We start from the raw sequence: 22,840 nt of genomic DNA on the forward strand, positions 1-22,840 counted from the left end.
ATATATGCAACTTGTGTATTACTTAAATGCTGTGGTAAAAGAAAATTAAGGGCAAGAAAAAGTTCTCTTATTATAACGTAAGGGGAAACTTTTGAAGTGTATTTGATTTTGCAGTGAAAGAGGACAAAATCAAATTGGTAAAAAACAAGTTGGTTTTGCACATTTGCCTAACTAGAAACGTGCAAATAACAATAACACTATTAATCTTAAAAAGAACTTACAATGGGTTTACACTTTCTTGACTAACAAGAGATATCATGATTTGAACTCAAAGTTATGTAGTTATCATGAGTTAGCTGAGCCAAACCATAATCATGTTGAACATATAGCTTTGGAGTAAAAACAAATAATTGATACATTTTCACATAAAATGGCAATCATTTTGCATAAATTAAATGCTTGAATAAGTATTTCTTTGCACCAAATATGTTTAGCTTGAGCAACACACTACACTACATACGTTTGATTTAGTTGCATTGCATTTCACTTTATCATAACATACTGTGTCTGTAAATGTATCGGTTTTTAGTTAGAAAGCAACAATTGTAATGGGAAGCAATCTGATTCCTCTTGTAACAATAGATTTGTGGGGAAATTCAAAATCATTTTTTTTATATCCTCTTATGATGTAAAATGAACATTTATGGAAATGTTAAGTGAATAAATAAAGTAGAAGAATGACATTGACAAACTTTAACTTCAAAAACTTCCTAATATTAGAAGTAAAGAACCACAATACCTATTACATAAATGTATTCATTATACATTATATATAGTAGGATTCCAACATTTCTCAAAGATGATAACATCCAATTGAAGTTTGGAATACAAAACTCTCTTTAATTTCTTACTAAGAATATTAGTATTACATTATGATATATATCAACTCTCTCACTTATTTTATTTTGCTCTTCTCATTTATTTGTATGTTCTTCTCTTTCTCATAAATCCCCTTTATGTAGTGAAGGAATGAATGTTTAATGATAATGATATAGTGTAAGATTATTTTCAAGACGCTATGTAAACTTTACTTCAATTTTTTTATATTGAACTTTATAGTCTTCAAGATTCAATGAATAATTTCAAGATTTTGAGAATACCATCATTAAATGTATTTAATAGATCATTTAACAAGATTTATTGGTCATTTATTCATATTTAATTGATCACATATCAAGATTCAATAGTCATGCTCTCCTATCACTAAATAAGGATTGTGGATAAGATTTCATAATGATTTTACATTGTTTCTTTATTTTAAATATTCATTGAACATTGAAAATTTACTATCCTATATTGTGTCACCAGAACAAAGAACTTGAAGGAGTTAAGTTATATATCATGAGTCATGAATTATAACCTATAGTATATCTCCCCTACAATTTTCATCAATTACAATTGGAATGATCTATTTACAAAATGGAAAGTACATGTTTACATATCTTTAATTTTCATCACTTTCACTTTCACTTTCACTTGAATCATCCACATTGATAGCAACAACTTTGGAAGCACTAATCTTAACAGAAGAAGACCAAGTCTTATAAGGTAACTTTGCATTATTTGCAACTACCCCACATTCTGCTACCTCTTTCTCTTCATCTCTCTTGAAATCACTAGGGCCTAAGAAACAATCCATGGACAACCCTTTAATATTAAAGTCAACTTCTTCAATTTTCCAAGTCTCTTCCATTCTTGTCCTTGAATGACTCTCAGGTCCTTCACCAAACCTTGACAATGAGACACAAGTGTTACCAGAATGTGCTATGTGAATTCCATCAACTTCTCTGTAGTCTTGTATAAAAGACTCAACTTTGGTTTCCCAGTAAATGGTGTCACTACCAGGGGATTTGAGTTTGAGCCAGTATGAGTCTTCAAATTGGACCAAAAGCCCTGTTTTTTGGCTGAAGTAACCCCATACTGTGTGTTGAATTATGTCTACGTTGTTGCTGTTTCTTGCTTGTAGTGAACTTGATTCAGCTTCAAGTTTCAGTGTGAAACATTGTTCATTGTTCACTGTCTTCTCCCCTATGCATATGGAATTGTTGAATAGATTGGCCGTGGATTTTGGATCAAGACCCTACATAGAAGAGCATTATCATTTATTAGTATTAGATTTAGAGGTGTGTTGAATAGGAAACATAAATTGCATAATTTTCATATCAAATTGTACCATGCTTATATTTACGTTTCAATTTATTGTGTGGGTTAGACTCCTATCCATTAATAAAGAACGGGGATCACCTGTCCCTATTTTTATCCCACTCGGTGTCCTTGTCCAATTAAAAAATTTATCTTAAATAAAAAATATATTGTAATAATATAAATTAATATTTTGATATTATTCTATGTAATTCCATTGGCTAGGTACATGGGGACAGGAATATCTTGGGACAGATGATCCTTGTCCATTAATAAAAAGGGAAGTACAGTTTTTCCTTCAATTTTAAGGATAAGTTTATCTTGTCATAATAAACACAAGAATACAAGTGTAATTGCATATGATATTTTCTTTGTTTTTTGGCAACGTTTCCCTTTCTAGAGAGATGAGTATCATTCCTATTTTTTCTTTTTATTACACATTAATAATTTTTTATGTGATATATAGTAGAATTATGTAAGTAAGAATCTATACACTAATCTAAGATATTTTTTGTTTTGTTATCATTTTTTTTTGCAAACATGCAACTATTGAAAAAATATTTTTTGTCTCAACCAATAAAAATATCACATCAATTAAACTTTGTTATTATTACTATATTTATTTCATTATTATTAGTGCATGATAATATATAAAATATGATTTAGTACAACAAAATAATTATGTATGTGAATCATCCTATATCAATAGAGTTGAGGCAAAATTAGTGTTGAGACAAGATGACACCAAAATCCATATGCTCATTCTTAAACTAGTTTAAGGAAAAACATGTTTTGAGAAACATTCTATTTTTGTTTTTGGTAACATTTCTGAAATTGGGTGGAGTGAAAAAGAAGTTACCCCAAGATGTGCATGTCAAACTTGATTTCTTAGAAACGGCAATCAAAAGAAGGGGCAAAGCCAAGTTTTCTCTCGCTGACCGTTGAAATGCTTGGGCAAAAAACAATTGGTATTTGAAAGTGATTTGGTTATTTCAAAAAGCATGATGTAGTTTAGATAATACTAAGGTTAAGGATTTAATATTTACAAAATACATAGAAGGAATGCGAACATGTTGTCGTGCAGACTTCTCGCAATCGCAATTGCTACTTAAGAATTGGAAAATTCCATGTTTGACTTTAGAGTTTAATATAAAATAATTTCCTTAGATTACCTATTAGCAATTTAGTATATTGTTGACCTTTCTTATTAAATGTAGACCTTCTAGTTCTGGCCGGGGATAAGGACTAATTTCTTTGAAAAAACAATACGAAAGTATTTCTACCTTTTATAATTTTCTTTTCTTGCTCTTTTATTCCTTTTTATAGATGAAAAGCATTTGGTTATGGTTGGGTTGGGTGGGCTTTGGTAGGCAATGTTTGGTTATTGAAGCTGACAGCATTCAAAGTGTAATAGGAAGCTAGACATTGAGGTAGAGAAAAGTGAGTGGAGAATAAATAGTGCAACACATGCAATTCAAATTCACATTAGACGATACCAGAAGGAGAAATCAAATCAAATTACTAAAACCAACAAAACTAGACAAATATTGTTTGGTGGGTTGAAGGGCCATCTGAAATATGTCACCATAAGAATGTAAACAAAATAACATAGGCTAAGTTTTTAGCACATATAACCTATTTTCTTAACGGTGCTTCATTTTTTGTTTTGAACTAATCAGATATTGATATATAAATAAATAAAAGGAAAACTTTTAAAAACAAAATATAACATTTTTATATTACTTGTTAAAATTTAATTAGTCTAGAACAACGAATAAGATATCTTTTCATGAAGGGTGAAAATTTATATTTTCTATTATACTTGGCATAAAAATTGTCAATTACATGTTAGGTAGAGGAAGCAAAACACCATAGAGAGGACAATTGATATGAAAATCAAAGAAAAACGTAAGTTGGATGAATCAATCATGACCAATCATCTGCATTTATCTCAACTTTACCCAAAAACTTCCACTATGCCTAATATAAACAAACACATCTGAACAAATTTAACTTCCCATGATTAAAGATTAAAAAGAAAATATGAAAGTTTGAATCGAGTTAATTTACCTGAAATAAACGCCTAAGTGGTCTAGGTGGTACTCTAGAAGCATGAGCATGGTGCCAAGGTGTTTGTCTCCACGTTACTTTTCCATCACTACCAGCACTAATTTTGTAACCAGAAATCACCATCTCCAAGCACCATAACTCTGGTTTCTTCTGCCACAAAACAAACCCTCCTATCTCTGCTTTCTTCATCTTTACCCCTTCATTCCCTTCCCCTCCTGAAAACTCTGATGTTGATATTTTCACTTGTCCCATTGCATACATGCTTTCTACAGATTCCAATTTACTCTCTCCCCCAACAGCTGCAAGGTATTGTTTCACTATATATTTCGCCATTGAAGCTTCCTATAACAAAACATTCAAACTTTGGTTATTTCATTATCATCCATAGCGTTCGTTTAATACACACAGAAAATAGTTTTGTTTTCACTAACAATGTTTTGGCCTTTGAGGCTGTGACTTGTGATGGGTTGTTGTTTATCATGGCTGATCGAGAAAGGGAGTAACGGTGCTCCTGCAACACCCAACAATAACTGCATCTCTGTGTTTCTTCCTCCAAAAAGTGATGATTGTGATGAAGATTCAATGTTTGGCTTCATCCATGATTTCATGTTACGCCATGCTTTGTTTGTTCCACTGAATTTTCTGAAAATTTCGTCAGGGACTGGAACCTCAAGCACTGTTTCTAGTGCACCATCACGATCAAGGTTGGGACAAAGTTTCTTCATATCAGAGAGATTGAACACAAAGCAAATAGATAATGTTTTGAATAACTTAGGAACAAGAAAAACTTTGGAGATAAAGGTTATAGATATATGTAGCTTTAAGATACGAGGAAGTGAAGAAAGAGGAGGGTAATTAGGTAAATTAGTGTGAGTGTTGAGTATTTGAATACGAAACTTCTGAAAAAAGATCATCACCTAACAAACTATGTTCTCACCCTGTATAACTTACGGTTTGCTTTTAATATGAATATAAGATTATTGTTCCTTTCCAATTTCATAATAATATTTGATAGTTTTTTTATTTTACATCTGGGATTAAATTTTGAATATTTATGATAATCTTTTAATTTTAATAGGAAACTAGAAAAAAGTTGTTATTATTTTGTTCTATCTCTTTAGGACTAGTCCTGACATATTAGAGGCAGGCAGTATGCAGAAGAAAATATGAGCCCTAAATTTATTTAAAAAAGTATATATAATTTTTTTTGTAGTGTTTGAAAAATTTGTGTGATTATTTTTCTCACACTTTACATTTACAATATAATTAATTTTTTAGTTATGTAAAATTTAACATAAAAGTATCAATTTATAAATTTTAAATTTGAATGAGATAAAGTTTTAATAATTTTGTATTTGTTATAATGATTACCAAATGCTTCTAGGAATGTACTAAAATTATGATTTATGAAAATAAAAATATTAATAAAATAAATTGAAAAACAAAAATATTAATTAAAAAATTAAAAATGGGTCCCTTATTATCTTGATTCCGAGCAATCGTATCTGGTGCATTTGCTCAGGGCCACCCTAAATCTCTTTGTCACTAATAAGAAAAAAATCTTCTTATTGAGAATTCTGATAACTTACAACTAAGCAAAATTTTCTGTGTGACAATGAAAGTGACACATAGTAGTGTATTTCGAAGATTTATGTTTGTCTCAATGGTTATGTTATATTATTTTATAGAAAAAATGTCTAGGATTAGAGACATAAAAATAAAAATCCATAATACTAATTTGGTTTAAGGTTGGCATAGGTTTATCTTTAACTTTTTATTTAATTTTATTTGCCTCATGATTGGTTTCCTTATTTTTATCATATTGTTAAAGTATATAAAATTAATTTGGGAAAATCATTAACAAGAAAAAGAAAGTGTAACATTAACTACTATTAATTAAGTACTAAGAGACACACACAAATAATAATGAGGCAATCAAGATGAACCTTGTGCTAATGAGAATAAGAAACCTAAACCAAAAACTCAAAATTTAAGTGTTTGTAAAACTCTATGGGTGATAGATAATTTTTCCACCATGTTATTTATAGAATTTTGGTTTTGAATAATGGAAAATAGAATTAAAAGATATTAACTTTTATGAGATGCATATTATAACTAATGAGTAATAGCAACAAAACTTATTTTCTATAATATAAAGTTGTAATCCTATAAATTGAAAGGTTTACAGAAATAATAAGTTACTAATTGTAAGCGCATCTTAATTTTCTTTGGTAGACATAGGAGACCAAATCGGAATAAATAAAAGTCATCATGTATTAATATTGCCCCTAGCTTCTTCTAGAAAATGATTTTTTTTACAGTTATATTATATGTTTTGAATTTAGTGTTAAATTCTATTTCATTTTTTGAGTGAAGGATATAAGATGAGATTAACAAGCCGATTCTCTTAATGATATGGTTATCCACTCTATATTGAATCTTGATAACTTAAGAGTAAGGAGAACTCATACAATTTGAGTGTTGAAATCTTCTTATCTTAATTATTACTTAACTCATCCCAATAGCTTCTTCTACTTTTCTATTCCTAGTTATAATTTGAGCAACTAGGAATAGAAATCCTCTATACCATTATCTTATGCTACCAATAAGAAACAATTACACCATTAAAAAGGTAAGTTATTAAAATATTTAATAAAGTATATATTTTTTATTGGTGGCAAAAATAATAGCATAGAATAGTGAGTATAGAAATATTAACATTGGTGGCAAATGCTATTATTTCTTCACTTCCTCGTATAAAAATAATAGCATAGCATAGATTTTCACCAGGTTTTGTTATTTGTTCGGGTTTTCATTCATATTATTACTTCAAATCTTCAATGTCACAAAAATAAAGAATAAATTTTCGATAATTACATTTTATATGAGCAGTGAACATTATAAGCATCAGTAAGCTAAAAAGGCGATGGCCTCTATTTTTCCGCATAATAATTCAAAATATCTCCAGAATCTGATTGTGATCATACAAAATTACATGTCTTGGTGTGTCCGCTAAACAATTAAGGACATATACATGCATACAATTATTATATGAATTTGGGTAAGATGTAAAACAGCTTAAATCCAAAGCGAAACCAACAAAAAAGAAAAAAGAAAGAAATTCACTTAGTCTTTTCTTTTTTTATTACGATCACTTAATCATGTTGCAAAGTGCCAAAAAAGGAGAAACACGTAAAGATGCATGTCCCAACAATAAGATACCTAAGATGCGACCAACATTTGAGAATGGTAGCCCATGATTGTGTCTTGGGTCGTTAAGGTTTTATTTCAAAACCAATTATTAATGAGAGTGATAGTCCAATAAATATTTAAATTATACTTAAAGAATGATTCAAAACGATATGAGACTTCCTTCTTACACTAATTACTGGTTTGGAACACATGAATCTACTAATGTCTCCAATGGAAAAGGACCATGTGAGCTGTGTTATGATCGTATTTCTGATTCATTTGTGTGGTTACGCTGACAAAGATGCTATTAAACTACAAATTGCATTGTCGTTTATCAGGATTTCGAATCATGTCATACACGTTCTCGTGAAAATAATGTTCCTGACTCCCTGGTCTTTATTACATGTTGCTATCAAACAACTACAATACGTTTATTAATTGGGAAAAAAGAGACAATATTTTGTTTAGGTAGGTAGATAAAATTTCCTAAGGTTTTTTATCCCATGTGAAACCTTTGGGGAGGGAAGGAAGGGCAACTATAGGATCGTACCCCTCCTTCCTCAATATATTATCATCATTTATATGTTTTGTAGCACCCTAATTTTCATAATAAAAATAATAATAATACAATATACGGAAGCTTAAAAGTTACCAAATTATAAAAAAAATATCTCTTGGAATTTCATTCAATACTAAATAAAATACATTATAAAGATGCATGTAATTTTCATAATAACAATGAACATTAAACTAAAAGGGTATAACATAATTCACACTACATCTTCAACTTAACATCAATCATCTAAAATAACTTATACAATAAAAACTAATTTGTAAGAAATTCAAGTGCATGATCACGTTCTTTAACATAGTTTAACTCAAACTCCTTAGGCGCCTCACTTAGAAATGTCAGAAAACTCAAGTATAGTGAGATAAAAATCTCAGTAACACTATTTCAGAAACCTTCAAACAATGACATTTCTAGCCGTAAAGGGTACGGAAAATCTTCATAAAGAATCGTAATAGATATTAATATTCACATTACATCATATTATAATATCATTAATAACTTACAACTTATATATGATCAATTAGAAGACAAGTCATGCACAAGCAATAACACATTAAATTTACATACTTAACATTAATTGCCTCAAACCCACAGTCCATGATTAAAAGTTTGTACACAATATGCCTGTTGGAGGTGCCTACCCCTCAATTGGTGCCCCGAGTTCGTAGGAATGTCTTACCCCATTTCCAGGAATAAGCACGTCGTCATGCAACTGTGAATTCATTTGTCTGTGCCCAGGCCAATCATCGAATCATAAAATCCTCTAAACAATCAACATAATTGGGTAATGAACCCCAAAACTTTATAAAAACCTTATAATTTCATCAATATAAATAAGACACGCAACTAAATATTATATAACAACTAACCACACTCATTATACCACATAAATTACACATAAATAATTCTTACATTTACATATACATTTAATAGTCTATATATATACACACATTCAAACAATGCACTCTAATTACAATATGAATATAAGTGTGCACTCATCATCACACATATGTTTATAGATTAGGAATAAAATTGGGAAAAAAATGTACAAAGTGTCATTATGCATTTAGCACTTGCATATAGAATTCTAGAAGGCATAATATAAATATATTATAGTTAGGATTACATCATACAGCGAACAAACATATATATATATATAATAATTTAACTATACATATATACAATTAATTAATAATATTGAACATGAAGCAAAATCATCACCAATTGTTTCATCTTTCAATGATGTATATTAGCATATGATAATATTTACAGAGTTGCTATTTGTGTTATGTTACTATGAATCTTTTATTTCTAACTCTCACTCAACAAACACAATAAAGAAAAACACTTTTCCTTTGATCAATTCATGATTCAGTAAGAATGAATTTCAAGCATAAAGATGATAAGAAATTAATTGAACAATGACAATAATATCAATCTATAAATTCTCCAATAATTTTTTCATGGATGCATAAATCTTTATCCCATTCCTTAGTTTCTTCTCATCTCCTCCTTTCTCTTTTCCTCCTTTCTTGGTTGCTAGTGGCCGCTAGGTCTATTTTCACTTTTATGGTTGAAGAGTAAAGGCTAAGTGTGAGATTCTTTTGTTATTAACTAATATAATTCTCATTAATCCACTAATTCCACTAATTTCTTATTTTTATTAAGGATGAGATCTTCTATTATAATTAATCTAAAATTTGATAGCAAATTGTAAAATTGTAAACATTATCACAAATTAAACAATTAATCAATCATTTAATGATAATTATCAATTCTTATTATTTTGTAGGCTTAAGCGGATAATACAAATTATATAAAGAAAACATATAATCATAATAATAAAATAAAATAGTCTATACATATATTGTATCGTGTAAGATCAAACAATATCTTAACAAACATAATTGTATGATAATAATAATGATAATTATAACAATAAGAATATAATAACAATACAATTATATTATATTTCTTATATTAATCTTGAGATACATTCTTAAAATAAATTGATTATATCATTGTACATATTTTATCATAGAATAAAACTATAATATGAGGTTCAAAAATTTATTTCTAAAATATTGTAATTTTTGAGATATTACATGTTTCATACTTAGATTAGTTTAAAAATATTTTTTATAGTATTATATAAATTATAATGACTTTTTTACGGCGATTGTTGATTTAGTGATATATTAACTACTATTATCCCAAGAAATTTGGGCTAAATTTGGTTCATAACATTTTTAAGATGTGTAAAATATTACTATTTTAATAAAATTAAGCATTTATAAGAATATTTTTAATTAACAAAATAAAACTTGTAAATAACTATTCAATGAAAATTAAATAATTATTTGAAGAAACCCATTTTTATTTCTTTGAAGACAAAATATTATAAGAATTAGATTATTATATTACCGATGGGTGAAATTAAACCCATTTTTCAGCAGCCCTCATGAAAAAAGAAATAACATCCATTTTTTTTACTGGGTAAACTATTATTGTTTTTTTTAAGAACTTTAAAAAACAATATAACAGTTGAGGGAACTTATAATACAATCTATATGAGTGTGTTTTTTATAGTCTAAAATCAACTTTGAACATGTATATATTGTTTTGTCAGTTTCTACTCTGGCTTGCACATGAGAAAAAAGATATCACACTCACTTAAAGAAAGGATTTCCCCAATATCAGAATATAGATCTATTGTCGAGATATTATCTTATATATTGTTTTGCGTCAATGAAATCATGACATAAAAAAACTAAACATTCACTGTTATTGTTATTTTTGCTTCATTATTATTGGTGTAGACAACATATGGACAAGATCTTTGACAACAAATATTTGTTCAGTTTATTAATGGTATTGCATGGAGAAGATGTGAGTGATTAATTACTTATGTGTTGATTGATAAGAGTAATTGTTGTGACATTCTTTTTCTTTTGGAACTAGAACAGTTTTGGAGCCCTAGCTAAAAAATGCACATGTATTGCATCAACTATTGATAGATGTGGTTCACTTTTAGTCCAAATTAAGATGTTTGCTCCAAAGGGTTCTCACTTTTACTTATGTATTTATGAGTAAAAATTTGATTTCATTATATCTAGATGGTAAAAATGTATCCTATTTTTTCCTTCTGTTTTTAGGTACTTCCCTCTCTGGATCCTGACCCAAGTTTGATTTGAGGATCTGCTTGGGGATTTGGGTTAAGAAAATATTCAAAAATTGTAGTGAAAAAAGTACTTTTACATTTCTCTTCAATTTGTCTTTGTTTGAAACTAGGTCATGAAGTTGAGGAACCAGTCCAAAGTTATTTAGTGCGACAAAATTTTAGTACCAGTCTCAAGATCATTAATGCTGGTTACTAAACATTCAAAGGCAATCTTCATACATAGTACTTAGTCATATACTTGCTTCTCAAATTAAAGCATCTCTGGCTCCAAGTTTTCATCTTGTCTATGCATTCCATTATATACACATTTAGGTAAGGAAATAAAGATAATACAAGTCTAGGTTGAGCATAAAATACACATGAACATTATCATATATCTAAAGAAAAACATAGCTAGTTAACTATGATATATGGGGACATAGCTATTAAGCTTGATACCTGTGTTAAAGGACTATAGTTTGCTCCAATATCCCTCAATCATCTACCCTGCTTCATTCTCAAGTTACACAGCATTATTCATGAGGGCACATTGAAGTGAAAAAGCCATGATATGACAAAGGCAAAGACCATACAAGCTAGAAGGAAATTCAGAAATCGATGGCCCTTCCAGAAACTTCGAGTTTCTGCAGGGGATGCAGGTCCAGTTTGTACCATGGAAGCATCATTTACTTCATTCCATTGTTCTGTAATTTGAACTTCATTTGCACCTGCTACGTTGAGCGCAATTGATCCACAGATTTCACAAGTTCTGTTAATCATGCAGGTATCAACTAATAAGTGAAAGTTACACATCCAAAAGGAAAACGTTAGTGCAGTAAATTTCTGATATTGTTTAAAAACCTATAGTAGAGTAAATGAACAGCATGGATTAAAAAGCTGCTTTGACAAAAATGTACTATTTCAAATGGAACTTAATAGATGGAGAGGTTTATCAGCCTAGACATCAAAGTGTCTTCAACCTTTTCCACCACACAAAAAGATGCAATAAATGACCAATAAGACACTGAATGCTTTTTACGTTGTTGTCGGTATATTATCCGCCATTCATAAACTTGGTAAAGGATATAGGGAAACATCACTGTCTAGTTTCCATAATTTCCTTCAAAAAAAGTGTATAAACAGGAAAGAAAGTAAAAATAAGGGGACATTTGTAATTATAGTTCCTTCAAACCAAATGTTGCCTTATTTCCAGGCTTCTGAGTTCTTATCACAATTCTCAAGTAACAATGCAGAGTGTATAACAGGAAATAAAAATTGGCAAATAAATACTGAACAAGAAAAAGATTAAATGTAACCATGTTTCATACTTGCCAGCAGTTTAATCAAATTAGTGCTGACCAGTAGTGAAAGGCCATACAAAATCACATTTGGAATCATAAGTATAATTTAACTACATAGTGAAATTTCCTGGTTTGGACTATACTATAAATGACTAAACTGTTTCTGTGAGCTTCAATAAGTCAAGACTCTCCACTCTTTCTCCCTCTCATTTTTGTTTTGCTGAACCAAGCAAGTGTAAACTAAATTTCATTACAAAATTTCTTCCATTCCACTTTTCACCTTCATGCAGACTCAGAAGCTTGTAAAAAATAATTATGCAGACTCAGAAATATAGAACTATGTGTTCAATTTCCAAGAGATTCATTTTTTTTTCATTCTTTGGGGCATACCCAAAATTTCTATTATCATTCAGTTGCTTTTTTAATTTGGAAATTGCCAAGGCCCCTCTACATAAAAAATGAAAACAGGTGAAACTACACTATTTATTTTAAAAAGAAAGAAAAAATAGAGGAACCAAAGGCAGCCTAGTGAATAAAAAAATTGTGGACATAGACACCAACACCATATAAATTGACTTCAATAGACAAAATCCAATCTGTCTAAAAGAAATATGACAGAGTGGAGTAGAGAAGCAAATCAAACATAATATTGGGAAAAAGTTTGACTTGTATGGTTGGACCAGCAAATAGGATATGTTCAGCCCCCTCCTACTTTTTTCTACTTTATCTATTAATCATTTAGTCTTTACCTAAACTCTCTATGCAATAATGTAGCTTCATTTAGTTTTCACTATGTCCAAGTCCAACCATGCATGGGAGAGAAGAATCTTATTCTAGTTCACATTCCACTATTATAAGGCCCGTTACATCAATCATGGGAGAGGTTCTTTACCCCCATTTTCCCAAGTCCTCTTGCCCTCTTGGTATCATATGCATATGCTAGAATGAAAAATAAATAAATCATATGCATATGCTAAGTATAAGTTAGAATTAAACATTTCAAATAACTCTAGATTTGGTAAAAGGGTATTTTTATGCCTCAGTTTAAAGCATGAGCACTCAAGTGGCCTAAAAAAGCATGGCAACTTAAATAGTTGGTATTACACACAAATTGACCACACCAAGAGGGTGAAGATCAATACTTTCTCAGAAACAATCCAGCAAAACCCATTCCAAAAACATCAGAAGTTTGTTTCAGTGTACTTACTTATTACCCTTGATCTTGAACCAAGCCTCGGCACACTGTTTATGAGCAGCAGCTAAATCATCTTTACAAGAACATCCAAGCTCAATGGGGGTTCCAGATTCATGGTTTGTCATATCCATGCTGAGATGACAAATCCTACAATCTCTCTCAACCTTAGCCAAATGCACCTTAACATCAGATACTGTACCTTCCAGATCTAACTCCAATGAACACTCTGATGCAGAAGATCTTCTCACTTTTTCAGAAACTCCAACAATCTCAGGACCAGAATCAAGGGTGGATCTTTGTTCCTCATCAGAACAACAACCTTCACTGCCATTGTCTATGTTAACAACAACAACATGGGACTTGTCCTCAGTTACCAACATTGTGAACACACAAGTTAAGAATCTTCATATAATGGAAGCAAAAGTCATTGATGCCGCCCACCAAACTTTGAAGAAGAAAGTTGTTGTTTTTCTGAAACTCAGCATAAGTAATAATAGTGATGTGAAATGTGTGAGAGTATATTAACAAACAAGTTACTCTAATGTGGTATACAATCTCTCTCTTGGAAATCATAGTTATTTCACAAAGTTTAGTATATTATGCATTATGTTATCCATACCATGATATAAGCAAAAGAAATCTTAAAACATGAGAAAGATTCTTCAACAAGGTCCGTGGTGTGGAGAGATTATAGGGTACTGGGACATCAATACAATAATTTAATAAAGACATAACATGTCACATTTATGACTATACACACATATTAAGTGAAAGTTTGACAAATATACTAAGCCATTACTATTCATCGGTTCATTTAAAAAAAAATTCATTTAGAAGTTTAATAGAATACTGATTTTTTTTATGTTTATCATTATTTAATATTTTATTAATTTAGCAGCGCAAAAAAGTAATGATCACTTTGAAATAATATATTAGAAAAATGTCACATAATTAAAAATATAATAGTTATATTTAGTAAGTAATATGTTTTTTTTAAATGTTTGAGGGGATGATTTATAAGTGGGTCTCACTTAGTCTCACAGAGACACAGACTAATGATGTTTTTCTCTGTTGCTTCTTCGATAGGGTGCCAAATCATGAGTGCAATAGAGTAGAAAATAGAATAAAGAATAGAGAAAAGGGTAAAAGGAAAAATAAGTTTATGAAGTTGAAGAGGGAGCTTATAATTGAGCTCACCTAAAAAGATTTTTCTTTTGCGGCTGGCGCTAACGGATAAAATTGTGAAAAGCACAAAATTCTTTGTCCTCTTCTTCTCTTTAATCTTCACAGCTTTTTAATTTTCTGTTATTATTTTTTCAGCGTGTCTTCACAACATTTTTAGCCATTTGCAATCCTTTTTAATTATAAGAAAAAACTCAGGCTTAATCATTAACTATCATACATCTAATATTGAGTACAATACTGTTAGTATAATTGTCTCAAAGGATTTCTTTATTAGCAAAAAGTTACAAAGTTCTTCTTCTCTCATTTAATTTCAACAAATTCTTCGCTATAAATAATGTCACCTGGTATACAATAAAGTGATAAACTATTCACTCTTATTATAAATTCAAAAAGATTTAATATGTATGTACTATCAGTGTAAGTGTTTTTTACACTGTCAACACATTATCACAGCTGATTTATTAATTAGCATTGACTCTCAAACAAAAGTAATACAAATCAATGGTGAATGATGTGTCGACAGTATAAATTTTTTTACACTGTTAATGCATAAATTTTAAACTCATTCAAAAATTGAAAGTTTAACTATTTCTGTAATTTCTTAAATATACTTAGTCATCCTATTTATAATAATTAGAACTAACATAATAAATTATGAATCCTAAACTTCCGTTACAAAAGCTCAAATGATAGGAGATTCAACTATAGAAAATCTCAAAGGAGATTCAACTATAGAAAATCTCTCCATTAATGTTTGTGCCACGTGTAATATCAGAAATTCAATTGTTCAACACTAAAATGTAATTATCTCGTGCTTCGCTCCATTAATTCAATCACGTGTAATATCTGGTGGTACATATGAATTAAATTAATTCAATAATTAAATCCGTTGACATCTACATTAAATTGGTATGTATTGCATTGTGAGTAATATTTTAAGGAATAAAATTAAAAGTTATATAGATATAAACTAAAATTTTAAGCCCATATAAAAGATAAATAATTTATTCTTAGTGTTAATAATAAATTTAATTTTAGAGAGTTAATAAGAATATAATGTAAGATAAAAATATGTAATTCTTAATAATAATAAAATAGGATAAGACAATATTATATCGTCTAAGTATTAATTCTCCTTATCCTAAATAAAAAATATATATATATAGACATGTGGATAATCTAATTATTAGTTTAGTTGATATGTTTTGAGAATTTGAAATTATGAGATACATTTCTAATAAGTTTCCCTACAAGCAAAATAGATATGTATATTGGTTAATGAAATTCAACCAAATCTTGCATTAGTTTGCAATGTATGTAAAATATTTAAAGCTATTCCTTTAATGAACTAATTGTCTTAATTATTTAATCATTTTAATATATTACTCATCTATATATGAATGAGAAGCTTCTCTTGATCTACAATTTTTCTCTCACCAAAAAAATCATGGACATTCCGAAGCAAAGGAGAGAGTCAGAAATAGACAATGAAAGTTTTCTTACCTTGCAATATGCAGGCCACCTTAAGAAATAGTCTTTTTTGTTACATGTGAATAATTTTTTGTTACACCTTTAAAAATTGTTTAAGAAAACATAAATGATAACTTTGCATTGGAAATACCTGTAACCAATTTGAAGGGCTACTCACTCAATTGCACTTGCATAGAGCACATCCATTTTAGCTTCAACACATAATAAACTATACCCACATGTGCTGAATGCTGCCTAAACAGGTGTTTGTACAACAACTATTCAGAATAATAACATTTTAGTGAAATAAATACCCTCAACAGTAAGATTGACTACATAGCGAGATAAACTTACACCACCTTATGATCTACCCATCCACTAGAATATGCCAGAAATGAAAATTTGAAATCCACTAGACAAGGTTCAGATTTGTGTCAAACTTCTGCAGGCATTGCAAAATGCACTAATACCTGATACTGGTCGATAAAGTGTAGGATGTCCCTCCACTTCAGCAACATATTTTTTTGGAGGTTTCTCTGCATTTTGTTTAATTTCATTAAACGTCACGATATTTCGAACTTCTGGAGGATTCAACGAATTGATATCCCCAAATGACATGGTTTCTTCAGAAGATACCTTTGCTCTCTCAAAGCTACCATCTTCTATCACATCGGCATGTGCTCGGAAATATGTTTTCAACTCCACATGCCTGCGCTTTAGAATAGAATTCCAGTGGTTCTTGATGGCATTATCTGTTCTGCCTGGAAAAAGCCTTGCAATTGCTGCCCATTTGTTTCCATGGGCTGAAATTATAAGTCTGTCCTCTTCCTCTGCAGCAATTAAAATTTCATTAGTCATTGATAACTGACAGGCACAATAATCATCACAGGTGAAGGTGGCTGATAAACACTGGTATCAATGTAAGAAGAATTAGAATAGTAGAGTGAAAAGAAATGCATCATGGGGTATGTTTTTATGATAGCAGGAGCTCCAATTTCATGGTGCTCAAAGAAGCAAAGGGTAGTGGCTCTCTCAACCTGTGAAGCTGAATACATAGCAGCTTGTCACACTGCTTGCCAGGCTCTTTGGATTTGTTCTCTGCTACAAGAACTGGGTATAGAGAATGAATGTGCTATGGAGTTGCTTGTAGACAGAAAATCAGCCATTGATTTGGCAAAGAACCATGTTTCTCATGGTAGGAGCAAATACATTGAAACCAAATATCACTTCTTAAGACATCAAATAGCAGAAGGGAGGATCAAGTTGATTGATTGCAAAACCGAATTTCAATTGGCAGACATCATGACAAAGCCATTGAAGGTAGATAGATTTAAAAAATTGAGGAAGAAGATTGGAATTCACAGCTTGAAAGATTGATTGTGTTTGTAGTTGTTGATGTTACAAAATTCTGAATCATGAGGGTGCTAGATTTTGTAATTTAAAATTCTATTTTGTTAGTTAAGTAGTTAAGGGTTGCTATAAATAGACTTGCCTTGTATAGAAAGTTAACTAACATAAATTCATATTCAATACAAACAAACCAGATTGCATTTCCTCTCTTCCTCTCTTTCTGCAATCAATCTTCATTTACTTTTCTTTGTTCTAACAAAATGCCAGAGCAACAAGAAAAAATATTCTAGGTAACTTCAACACTAAGAAATGAGACAACATAGTATAATGTCCTTCTGAGTATTCTTTAAACTGTAACAAATCTAAAATTTGATGGATATTCAATAGCAGGAGCAGCAGTGAACACTAATCTAAAAAAAATAACATAAATAAAAATAGAAGCATTATCATCACATATCACGTGAAACAAATACATAAACACAAACATAGTTCTAAACTCCTACCTAATTGAAGTAACATGAAGTAAAACACAGTAACTGAGAAGTTACCAGTGAAGTGGTTGCATATAACGGAAGGGTCAAGCTGATTACACCACCGGAGCCGGCAACACTTGTTGGACCTCCCAGGCACTTCCCGTGCGATCATGGTCCAGTTCCTCGCCCCAAACTGCGCCACCAATCGGTTGAGAACCGCGTCTCAATCTGGAGACCACGGTCCCTTCACTTTTCCCGCCACTATACCTATTCCGACCACCGTCATCTAAACATTTATGTCGGCGGTGGAAACGCCAACAGGAACGATTGTCTCGGCGGAGGATCGGTCTTCTGTAACGAATATACAAGGACACCCAGGAACAACTACAAGCAGCCACACTGGAACAATGCCAAAAAGAATTCAGTTAGGGAAAAAGGACACATGGCAACAGATGCTGAAATCAAGGAAGTAGGAGTGTGGAAAAGCAAGAGAGAAAGGAGACCCAACCGTATGCTAGAGGGATTTGTGAAAAGAATATAAAAAGTAGCACAGTGTAGGAAAAGGACAGCTTGATGTATTAACACTCTCTTTTGCTCTATTATTCCCTTGCCCCAAATTTCCCTCTGCACTATTTTCTCTTGTACTGAACTTCCTTTAAATTCAAAGTCTTTTTCTAGTTATTTCACAGCTCTTGGTTGAGTAATATTCTGAGGTTACTGTTACATTGGTGCTTTCATTGACTCTCTAATGGCGGAAAACACAAGAATGAAGGATCTAGCAGCTGAGGTGAAGAGAATTTCTGATGCTTTGGACTTGCAAACAGCCCAATCTGACCAACGTGACAACCAGAACATGGCTCGTTTCAACCGTTTAGATCACAGCATGTCTTCCATCACCACTGGTATGGACAATTTAATTCAGAACATGGACGCGTTACGCAACTCTGCCTTAGTGACGAACTCAACCGTACAGTACACTAACGGTAACCGAAATTCTTTTCAAACCAGGAATGTTAAGTTAGATTTTCCGAGATTTGATGGCATTAATACACTAAATTGGATCTTCAAGGCAAACCAGTTTTTTGAATATTATAATACCCCTGACATTGATAGAATTACTATTGCTGCCGTGCATATGGAGGGTGATGTCATCCCTTGGTTTCAGTTACTTAACAGAAATAATCAGATCCAAAATTGGTCTACACTGGTCTCAGCCATTGAAACTCAGTTTGGCCCCTCACTGTTTGACTGTCCTCGTTCTATGCTCTTTAAACTAACTCAAACCGAATCGGTTTCTCACTATAACTCTGAATTCACCAATTTGGCCAATCGTGTCATAGGGGTCAGTACTGAAGCCCTTCTAGATTGCTTCATTAGTGGCCTAAAAGAGGATATTCGTCGCGAAGTCATCGTACAATGTCCCACATCCTTAGTCAAAGCTGTTGCCTTAGCCAAACTCTATGAGGAAAAGTACCAACCAGCCACCAACCATTCTAAAACCAAAACCAATTACATCTCATTCACGCCTCACACCCACAAACAACCCACCCCATACTTCTCCACCAAACCCACAAACACTTTACCTCCATTACTACCTACACCTCATATCAAGCCACACACATTCCAAAACACAAACCACAAAACCCCACTGGTGAAAAAGATGACAACAGCGGAAATGCAAGTGCGCAGAGAAAAGGGTCTATGTTTTACATGCGACGAAAAATTGTCATTTAACCACAAATGCCCAAACAAACAGTACTACCTCTTACAATATGATGAGGACGATGATGAAACCCCAAATGAACAAATTCACCCTGACCCACCTCACCCAAAGAACCAAACAGACACCAACAATGCCTTATACCACCATTTGTCATACAATGCATTAAAGGGCGCTAATAGTATCGGAACAATGAAGTTTACAGGGCAAATTAATGGCGTGCAACTTCAGATTTTGCTGGACAGTGGCAGCTCAGATAATTTCATACAACCACGGATTGCCAAATGCCTTAAGCTTCCAATTGAACCTGCCACCAACTTCAGGGTCCTTGTGGGAAATGGAAATTACCTTATTGCAGAGGGCCAAGTTAAACAAGTACAAGTGATGATTCAAGGCCACATGCTTCAATTATCGGCGTACTTACTCCCAGTGACAGGAGCTGACCTCATCCTCGGTGCTGCGTGGCTAGCGACAATAGGACCCCACGTGTCCGACTATGGTGCTTTGACAATCAAATTTTACCTTGGGGATGCTTTTATCACTCTCTGTGGGGACCGCCAATCCACACCTACATCGGCCCAACTTCACCATCTAAAAAGGATGCAACATACTCAAGCAATTGTTGAACTTTATACCCTACAGGTACACCATGAAGACAATAGCGTGGTGCCACTACGGTCAGTACTCAACAATATGGAACCTGACATAGAACAATTGCTACACAAGTACAGCTCCGTGTTTGATAAACCTATGGGTTTACCACCGCAGCGAATACAAGATCATGTGATTCCCCTTGTGGAGGGCACTAGTCCCATTAAAGTCAAACCATATCGGTATGCTCACAGCCACAAAAATGAGATTGAGAGGATGATTCGTGAAATGCTACATGAAGGCATCATCCAACCAAGTTCCAGTCCTTTCTCCAGTCCCGTATTATTAGTAAAAAAAAAAGACGGCACATGGCGTTTTTGCACTGACTATCGGGCTCTTAATGCAGTCACAATTAAAGACAGTTTTCCAATGCCAACAGTTGATGAATTATTGGATGAACTCCATGGTGCAAAATATTTTTCTAAATTGGACTTGTGTTCGGGATACCACCAAATTTTGGTTCAACCCAAAGATAGACATAAGACGGCATTTCGCACTCACCAAGGCCATTATGAGTGGCTTGTCATGCCCTTTGGCTTGAGCAATGCTCCTGCGACCTTTCAGGCCTTAATGAACCAAGTATTCTAGCACTGGCTCCGTCAATTTGTTCTTGTTTTTTTTTATGATATCTTGGTCTATAGTCCTTCTTGGCATGAGCATTTGGCGCACCTAGCAACTGTTTTACACACACTACAGCAACATCAATTGTATGCTAAACTCTCCAAATGTTCCTTTGGATTAACCGAAGTGGATTATTTGGAACACTTGGTTTCTGCTGCTGGCGTAGCAATGGATAAATCCAAGGTACAAGCAATATTGGATTGGCCTCTACCGAAGTCCATCAAGAAACTTCGAGGGTTCCTTGGCATCACTGGCTATTACCGTCGCTTTATTAAGAGTTATGCAACCATTGCAGAACCGTTGACGAATCTATTAAAAAAAGATAGTTTCGAGTGGACTGAGTCCACCACCACTGCTTTTCAAAGCCTGCAACATGCAATCACTCAGGCCCCAGTGTTGGCACTCCCTAATTTCACACTACCCTTCATATTGGAAACAGATGCTTCTGGCATAGGCATTGGGGCAGTCCTCAACCAAAACCAGCACCCCATTGCTTTTTATTCAAAGAAACTATCTCCGCGAATGCAAGCCAAATCCACATATGTAAGGGAACTCTATGCTATAACGGAAGCAGTGGCTAAATTTCGCCATTATCTCTTGGGCCACAAATTCATTATCCGCACTGATCAGAAAAGTCTTAAAGTCTTACCGATCAAACAATTCAAACTCCCGAACAACAAGAATGGCTGCCTAAACTTTTGGGATTTGATTTTACCATTGAATATAAACCAGGTAAAGACAATGTTGCAGCGGATGCCCTCTCACGATCATTTCATTTAGCTTGGTCAGCTCCCACATCAGCTCTGATTGAAGCTATTAAACTAGCACTTCAGCAGGACCAATTTTGGCAGCACATTATGCAACAGACCACATCGGCAGCAACACTGAATAACAAATATTCAGTGCAAGACGGGTTACTGTATAAGAAGGACAAATTGGTTGTTCCCCATTCCCCACAATTAATTGCTCAAATTCTTAAGGAATTTCATGCTTCAGCAATTGGGGGCCATGCAGGGATTCGAAGAACACATGCTCGCATCACTTCTCAATTCTATTGGCCGAAAATGGGGGCTGACATCAAAAAAATTGTGCAACAATGCCAAATTTGTCAACAAGCGAAACATGTTAATACATTGCCCTCTGGGTTGCTACAACCACTTCCAATTCCTAATCAAGTATGGGAGGATGTGGCAATGGATTTTATCACCGGGTTACCCCCATCACATGGCTACACAGTAATAATTGTGGTGATAGACAGACTCCCCAAATATGCTCATTTTGGCCCTTTGAAAGCAGCATATACAAGTACAGGGGTAGCTGAATATTTCATTATCACATTGTGAAACTGCATGGGATACCAAAAACCATAGTGTCAGACCGGGACAAGGTATTTACCAGTCAATTTTGGCAACATCTATTCAAGCTCCAAGGCACCACTCTAGCTATGAGTTCAGCATATCACCCACAGACCGATGGACAATCGGAAGCGGTTAATAAATGCCTAGAGATGTATCTTCGATGTTTGACATATGATAATCCAAAAACCTGGAGCAAATTGTTACCACTAGCAGAATTTTGGTATAATACAGCTTATCATCATAGTACAGGCATGACACCATTCTCTATTTTATATGGAAGAGACCCTCCAAAGATCACACCTTATCGCAGTAGTGAAGGGGACAATATTATATCCATGGACATGTTACACCATAGAGATGTTGTGCTGCACAAACTTAAGA

General features: G+C 32.6%; 4 protein-coding genes across 4 annotated transcripts; 1 reads left to right on the forward strand and 3 right to left on the reverse strand.

Annotated features, from left to right (window-relative positions):
- On the reverse strand, nucleotides 1,428-5,111 carry LOC109340150. Its single transcript, XM_019577738.1, has 3 exons — nucleotides 4,644-5,111; nucleotides 4,213-4,554; nucleotides 1,428-2,080 (listed from the first exon to the last, which is right to left on the reverse strand). The coding sequence occupies exons 1-3, from the start codon at nucleotides 4,935-4,937 to the stop codon at nucleotides 1,445-1,447; spliced, it is 1,272 nt and encodes a 423-aa protein (XP_019433283.1). The 5' UTR covers nucleotides 4,938-5,111; the 3' UTR covers nucleotides 1,428-1,444.
- On the reverse strand, nucleotides 11,511-14,346 carry LOC109340158. The gene is made up of 2 exons (XM_019577750.1): nucleotides 13,644-14,346; nucleotides 11,511-11,904 (listed from the first exon to the last, which is right to left on the reverse strand). Exons 1-2 carry the CDS (start codon nucleotides 14,009-14,011, stop codon nucleotides 11,673-11,675), a joined length of 600 nt encoding a protein of 199 aa, XP_019433295.1. The 5' UTR covers nucleotides 14,012-14,346; the 3' UTR covers nucleotides 11,511-11,672.
- LOC109340167 (myb-related protein B-like) lies at nucleotides 16,364-19,190 on the reverse strand. The gene is made up of 2 exons (XM_019577758.1): nucleotides 18,185-19,190; nucleotides 16,364-17,116 (listed from the first exon to the last, which is right to left on the reverse strand). Exons 1-2 carry the CDS (start codon nucleotides 18,279-18,281, stop codon nucleotides 16,710-16,712), a joined length of 504 nt encoding a protein of 167 aa, XP_019433303.1. The 5' UTR covers nucleotides 18,282-19,190; the 3' UTR covers nucleotides 16,364-16,709.
- Nucleotides 18,858-22,444, forward strand: LOC109328313. The gene is made up of 3 exons (XM_019561727.1): nucleotides 18,858-21,059; nucleotides 21,177-21,735; nucleotides 21,834-22,444. The coding sequence occupies exons 1-3, from the start codon at nucleotides 18,858-18,860 to the stop codon at nucleotides 22,442-22,444; spliced, it is 3,372 nt and encodes a 1,123-aa protein (XP_019417272.1).

The sequence above is a fragment of the Lupinus angustifolius genome, chromosome LG02, assembly GCF_001865875.1.
Source record: "Lupinus angustifolius cultivar Tanjil chromosome LG02, LupAngTanjil_v1.0, whole genome shotgun sequence".
NCBI lineage: Eukaryota > Viridiplantae > Streptophyta > Magnoliopsida > Fabales > Fabaceae > Lupinus > Lupinus angustifolius.